The sequence below is a fragment of the Cucurbita maxima genome, unplaced genomic scaffold (genome assembly GCF_002738345.1).
Source record: "Cucurbita maxima cultivar Rimu unplaced genomic scaffold, Cmax_1.0 Cma_Scf00003, whole genome shotgun sequence".
Taxonomy (NCBI): domain Eukaryota; kingdom Viridiplantae; phylum Streptophyta; class Magnoliopsida; order Cucurbitales; family Cucurbitaceae; genus Cucurbita; species Cucurbita maxima.
The window spans coordinates 3,935,265-3,941,687 of record NW_019272019.1 but is presented as its reverse complement, the minus strand read 5'-3'; the positions used below and the strand labels follow the sequence as shown (position 1 = coordinate 3,941,687).

The following is a 6,423-nucleotide window of genomic DNA, read 5'->3' as shown; positions in this document are numbered from 1 at the left end:
TAATTTTCATAGGCCAAATAGTAAGATGAACGGCGCACAATAAAGGAAGGGTCCGACCCTTATATGTGCACGTTGTTTAATTCAACTTGACAACTTGTTCGACTGTTTCTATAGCTGTTGAGTTTCCACGTAAGACGGAGAGTGTCTTGTCCCAATCCGACAAACTTTCCATTTTTTTCTTCCGAATATCCATGTTTAATCCTCTTCCAGCAAATAACCACTCTGGTTTTTTAACATTAATCTCTGTTTAATTCTCATGGATTCATTACGAAATTTGTTGGGTTTATAAAAAGGGGCATTTCCCCTTTGATTGCTTAATGAAATCCTCGTAAAATAGCATTTCCTCCCCATTTATTCGCCTCTCTGAATTGGGTCTCTGTCGAAGAATCATCTTCCTCAGCAGTTTGATTTCAAAATCCTCTGTAAATCGGTGGTTTTTAGTGCGTTTATATTCCTTCTGACGGCGGCGGCGGCGGCGGCGGAAGAGACTAAGAGTCTTCTCGGGGCTTGAAATCACCGGTGATGGTTCTTCTCGGCTCCATCTTCTCAATCTGCAGGGATGCAGCCGGAGTCGCTGGTATGCCTCCTTCTCTCTCTGTTTCTTGTCTAAATTCCTCCATTAATGGCTGTAGAAGCTCGTTTTCTCGGTAAAACCTTGGGGAAATGGACTTTTCCTTCCATTTCTCCATACTCTTTTGAACATAGATAAGCCCCCAACATGGTGGATTTGTAAAACTTTTGTAAAATTTGAGGCAAATTCTCACCCAATAAAGCTAAAGATAACTTTTAAAGGGTGTTTCGTTCTCCTCCCAACTGACGAGGACATCACATTTAAGTGTTAAACCCATTGATTCAATTAGCCTTGATCGGAAGGAGTAATTTGAGATCTAAGAGTTGACCCTCATATATTTGAAGTTTAATCTAAGAGTTATTGCTTTGGCTTATTCATCTGCAGGCCACATATTTGCATTTGGGCTCTTCCTCTCACCCTTGTAAGTCACACCCATCTGTTCCACTACAATTTCTAGCTGAATTGATGGAGTTTGAAGCCATTATATTCACCATTTTGTTGCTCAATATGCAGAGATACATTTCGGCGTGTTATCAGAAACAAAACAACAGAACAATTCTCGGGTTTGCCATACATATATGCTTTGTTAAACTGCCTTATTTGCTTATGGTATGGCACGCCCCTCGTTTCTCCAAGAAACACAATGGTCATGACAGTCAACTCAATCGGCGCTGTCTTTCAGCTCGCCTACATCATTCTCTTCATAACATATGCTGAAAAGGGCAAGAAGGTAGCCACTTGTTCATCCATGATATGAACTAGCAATTGTGAAAGATCTTTTAGTTAATGAAATTTTCCCTTATAACAGATCAAGATGCTTGGATTGTTGCTTGCTGTGTTTGCCTTCTTTGTTGTTATTGTTACTGGGAGCTTACAGATACCTGATCTCCTGTTACGTCGGAATGTCGTCGGGATCTTGAGTTGTGCATCGCTCGTATCGATGTTCGCTTCTCCATTGTTTATTATTGTAAGTTTAGATCTTTGTCTTGTGTTCTGTTCTACCTTCCATTGTTGGTTGTTTTGAGGTTTGCTTACTTTTGTTGTTTGTGTTAGAATTTGGTGATTCGAACGAAGAGTGTGGAGTTTATGCCGTTTTATCTCTCGCTTTCGACGTTCCTTATGAGTGTATCCTTCTTTCTCTATGGACTGTTCAATTACGACTTGTTCGTTTATGTAAGTGTTGTCCTTGCTTATTTTCTTTGTTTGTTGCGGTTTTAGTTGATCGAGTTTGTGATGTGAATGTGGGTTTTTGTTGTTGAATCTTAGGCTCCAAATGGGATAGGAGCTTTGTTGGGGATTGTACAATTGGTGTTGTATTTCTACTATAGTCGTGTTGCTAAAGAGGAGGCTCGAGAACCGTTGATTGTATCGTATGCTTAAACACGTACATTGCGTATTTACGTGGTGATTGTGAGGTAAGATTTTTGAACTTTGTGTACTTTTCCATCTATGCTTGTTAACTGTAGAGGTTAAGGATCTAGTTGTGAGATCCCACGTCGGTTGGAGAGGAGAATGAAACATTTCTTACAAGGGTGTGGAAACCTCTCTTTAGTAGATGCTTTTTAAAATCGTGAGGCTGACGGTGATATGTAATGGGTTAAAGCAGACAATATTTGCTAGCAGTGGGCTTGGGCTGTTACAAATGGTATTAGCGCCAAGCATTTGTGTGCCACCAAGAACGCTAGCCCCCCTTGTGAGATTCCACGTAGGTTGGAGAGGAGAACGAAGCATTCCTTATAAGGGTGTGAAAACTTCTCCCCAACAAACGCGTTTTAAAGTTGTGAGGCTGACAGCAATATGTAACAGGCCAAAACGGACAATATCTGCTAACGGTCGGCTCGAAGTTTTACAAATGGTATTCAGAGCTAAGCACCGAGTTGTGTTCTAGCAAGGGCGTTGGGCCCCCCAAGAAAAGTAGATTGTGAGATCCCACATTGGTTGGAGAGGAGAACGAAACGTTCATTATAAGGGTGTGGAAGCTTCTCCTCAATAGACGCGTTTTAAAATCGTGAGGTTGCCGGTGATACATAGCGGGCCAAAACAGACTATATCCGCGTGGGCTGTTACAAATGGTATCAGAGCTAGGCACCGAGGACGCTGGGCCTCCAAGGAGGGTGGATTGTGAGATCACACATTGGTTGGAGAGGAGAACGAAACATTCCTTATAAGGGTGTGGAAACTTCTCCTCAATAGACGCGTTTTAAAGCTGTGAGGTTGACAGCAATTCGTAGCGGGCCAAAACAAACTATATCAGCGTGAGTTGTTACAAATGATATTAGAGCTAGGCATCGAGCAGTGTGCTAGCGCCCTCAAGGAGGGTGGATTGTGAGATCCCACATTGGTTGGAGGGTAGAACGAAATATTCCTTATAAGGGTGTGGAAACCTCTCAGAGCGATATGTAACGGGTCAAAACCCCTATATGTGCTGGCGGTGAGCTTAAGCTGTTACTCTAGTTTTCTTGGATTTCTACTAGTTTTAGTACATAGTGTGGCAAATGAGAGGAAAACCAACCAAACTTTCTTCATTTACCGCAGGAACAGCAGATTTCGGAGGGTTGATCATTGATGTATCGTTCGACTCAACATTAGCCAACGAACCGTTGCCTGGCTGCGATGTGATTTGTTGTAAAATTAGCCTCTCATTCATTTTTGCAGTCAATCAGTCAAAAGATTCTCAAGCGTGACGAACTTGTAATATCTTATAGCCTTATGATTGAAAAACTTTGTTCGTTCTATTACAAGCTGTTTGTATTTGAAGAATCATCCTCGGTAAGCAAGATCATGTACTTATTTCTTACTCGATCCACTTGCGCAGACCAAATATAAAGCTCATAGTTGCTCGTTCTTAAACGTTTGGCTCACGAGTTAGATTTGTATGCTCAAATATTGGAAAGCCAAACTCCCGTTTGCTTATCTCAGTCATTGAGTCTATCATACGAGCAATATAAACTTTTTGTTTCTAGAACTCGTGTTTCAAGTTGTTATTATAAGTTCGAGAACCGTATTCTTTTAGCTCCCATCGAGGTGATGTTTCTAATAGACTATCTATTTGAATTCTTTTATGCAACGTAAAAATGTCGAGAAGCACGAACAAAGAGTGGACAATGTGTAAAAAAAAAGGATTCCAAAAGAAAGAAAGGGATATTACATTCGAAAAGCTCACCCCTTTGTATAATCTTTACACCGCTTTTTGAAGATTCCCATAAAAAAAGGAAGGGCATTAGAGTAGATCCTTCAACCTTGTCTTTACTATTACGCCGTCCCCGTCCTACACAATGCATATGGAAGTCAATCCAGCTCGATAGTAATTGACATTAAATTTGTCAACGGTGACTTTGAATTTTCAAATTTACTGAATTAAATATCATTAGTTTAACTATTGTCAACTCGACCGCTAATTTAATTTTAAAAAATGGTTTAAATATTCTTTGAACTCATTATTTAAAAAAAAAAATTATAATTTCATATATATATATATAAATTAAGTATATTAAGTATATTAATTTATTGAATTGATAGAAGAAAATGTTTTTAAATACTTAAATTATAATAATGTTAAGGTAAAAATTATTTTTTTTTTTTTTTTATTTTTTATATTTTAAGAAAAACTACGAAAGAACTTACGAAGCAGCACCTTGTAACCGTTTTCCATGGCGGCAATTTGATCCTGCAGCAATCTTCCCCTTTCGTCGTACAGAATAAGCCCACTGTATTTCAGCATCTCACACTTTTCCCCCATTAAAATCGGCCGTTGCCACACCGCCGCCGTCGAATTCCGGCTTCCGAAATCTTCCCCTTCGCCGCCCAACAGCCGCACCGGCGTCTCTCCGCCGCCGCTCACCTTCCGCCTATCCGCTGCCCCCTTCCACCACCACCTCTCCGTCGCCTTCGTCTGTCGGCGCTCTGTCTTCTCGCACTTCCTCTGTTTCGCCCACGTCGCCGCGCAAAACCCTAGGACGGCGACCGCCGTGCACGTTAAGAGAATGAAGGCTTGTTGCGTTGAGAGCTTCCATTTGTCTTCTAAATTCCACAGAGCTTCCATGGCTTCCTAGAGATGGGAGGAGGAAGAATCGTTTGGAAATTATTTAAATTATGAATGTACGTATGGTATTTTTCCATGTGAGAGCCACCGCTAGGGTTGAGCCGTTGGAGATGTCTCACCGTTTGAAGCAAGTATTTAAGAGGCTTCACGGACATTGGAAGGTTGCATTAAAAATGTGATATTCATTACCAATTTTTGTAGCACTTCCCCAAAATCATAGGGCATGGTCCATTCTTGTGTTATGATTACATAGCACATTATGGAGGAATACGTACGACGATGGCTAAAAAACGAGATGATTTGTGGTATATAAGTGATGACAACGATCTCGAGTGGTGTGTGAAACCGAAGGCAGTGGTAGGAAGGCTTATACCCAAGTTGGATGACGACGTCTTGCTATTTGTAAAAATACAAGAAAGATTGTTGTGAGATTTCACATCGGTTGGAGAGAATACCGAAACATTCATTATAAAAGTGTAAAAATTGCTCAATAACAAACATGTTTTAAGACATTGAGGAGAAACTTGGAAGGGAAAGCTAAAAAATGACAATGTCTAAATGGTATTAAAGCCAGACGCGGGGCGTTGTGCTCGCGAGTTACAATTTATATTAGAGCTAGACATATGTGTTGTGATATCGAAGATGTTGGGCCCCCGTAGGAGGTGGATTGTGAGATCTTACATTTGTACAAATGGTATTAGAGTCAGACACGTGACATTGTGCTAGTGAAGATTGGACCTCAAGAGGGTGGATCGTGAGAAGTCACATCGGTTGGAGAGAAGAACAAAACATTTATTATAATCATTTTCCCGAATACGTTGTTGGAGGGGATTGTTAAAATTATTAAATTTTAAATTTTATGTCAAATGGGTAGTAAAAAAGAATTAAATTTTAATAAATAAGCTTTAAACTCGTGGATTTAAAAAAATAATAATTAATTTATTAGAAACAAAATTAATTTTAATTTTAATTTGATTTTTTAAATTGGAAGAATTATTAAATAAAAATATAAATGTATAAGTTAACTAATTTTATTTATTAAACTTCATTTACGTCAGCTTTTGAACGAAGCCGATTTCTTCGGGTCGAAACAGGCGGTAAAAAACGAACAAAAGGAAAAGGGCGCAAAAAGAAACCCAGTTCTAGGGTTTTGTTTTTGTTTGATTTTCAAGCCAATCGAATTGATGAGATGACAATTCCCTAACTCCCAATTACCCGAGTTCCTATACCCTCCTACTTGTCCACTCTCCATCAGATTTCTCCTCTACGGGAAGGTCAGTATATGGATTTCGACCCACTGTGTTGTTTCATTGCTCATTGTATTCGTGTAGAATGAAAATCCGTTCGTGTTAAACAATGAATTTTCAGTTTCGTATTCTACATGGTTGGGCTGATCGGAAGCTCAGCTTGCTAAATTCTTCGAGGGTGTATGGCATTCCGATTGCTTTGGACGGAGTGGCTTTCCTCGCAGCAGACAGAAAGCTGGGTTCTTGTTGGTTATGATAGTCCTACTACAGATAAATTTAGAATGGGGGAGAAATTGAAATGTAACTTGTTTTTGGGTTTTGGGATTTATCGATACGTACGTTAAGGGTCTGGTTATTGATTCGATATAAATGGGGGATTGGGTCTGATAAATAATCTTTCATACTGGCGATTGTGTGTCTGGTGGCGTGAAAAATTATTTGATTTCTTTGGGCTTACATAGGTTTTCAGATTCTTTAAATCGTTGGTTGGCTAATTGTTTTTTTTTTTTTTTTTTTTTTTTTTTTTTTTTTTTTTTTTTTTTTTTTTTTTTTTTTTTTTTTTT

General features: G+C 39.3%; 3 protein-coding genes across 11 annotated transcripts in view; 2 read left to right on the top strand and 1 right to left on the bottom strand.

Moving 5' to 3' along the window:
- Positions 1-247: 247 nt before the first annotated feature.
- LOC111477097 (bidirectional sugar transporter SWEET2) lies at positions 248-3,432 on the top strand. 2 transcript variants are annotated; one of them, XR_002717203.1, is made up of 8 exons: positions 248-577; positions 956-992; positions 1,085-1,301; positions 1,380-1,538; positions 1,625-1,744; positions 1,838-1,986; positions 2,378-3,002; positions 3,107-3,432. XR_002717203.1 is itself a non-coding variant. In XM_023121077.1 (7 exons), the coding sequence occupies exons 1-6, from the start codon at positions 523-525 to the stop codon at positions 1,949-1,951; spliced, it is 702 nt and encodes a 233-aa protein (XP_022976845.1). In that variant the 5' UTR covers positions 249-522; the 3' UTR covers positions 1,952-1,986; positions 3,107-3,432. The 2 variants fall into 2 exon arrangements, 1 of the variants encoding a protein (XP_022976845.1); XM_023121077.1 differs by lacking the exon at positions 2,378-3,002 and having other exon boundaries at positions 249-577.
- Positions 3,433-3,542: 110 nt separating this feature from the next.
- LOC111477103 lies at positions 3,543-4,703 on the bottom strand. 3 transcript variants are annotated; one of them, XM_023121088.1, is made up of 2 exons: positions 4,196-4,703; positions 3,543-3,839 (listed from the first exon to the last, which is right to left on the bottom strand). In XM_023121088.1, exons 1-2 carry the CDS (start codon positions 4,611-4,613, stop codon positions 3,631-3,633), a joined length of 627 nt encoding a protein of 208 aa, XP_022976856.1. In that variant the 5' UTR covers positions 4,614-4,703; the 3' UTR covers positions 3,543-3,630. The 3 variants fall into 3 exon arrangements, with proteins under 3 accessions (XP_022976856.1, XP_022976857.1, XP_022976858.1); XM_023121089.1 differs by having other exon boundaries at positions 3,724-3,839; positions 4,206-4,703; XM_023121090.1 differs by having other exon boundaries at positions 3,730-3,815; positions 4,192-4,703.
- Positions 4,704-5,677: 974 nt separating this feature from the next.
- The window catches only part of LOC111477084 (protein FLX-like 1), a 9,392-nt gene continuing 8,646 nt past the window's right edge, over positions 5,678-6,423 (top strand). For 4 of the 6 annotated variants that reach the window (XR_002717201.1, XR_002717202.1, XM_023121055.1 and 1 more), the window contains exon 1: positions 5,679-5,887. The gene's annotated coding sequence lies outside the window, so the exon portion shown is untranslated. Of the gene's footprint in view, positions 5,888-5,981; positions 6,192-6,423 lie in introns of all 6 variants that reach the window. The other 2 variants (XM_023121054.1, XM_023121051.1) reach the window with 2 other exon arrangements.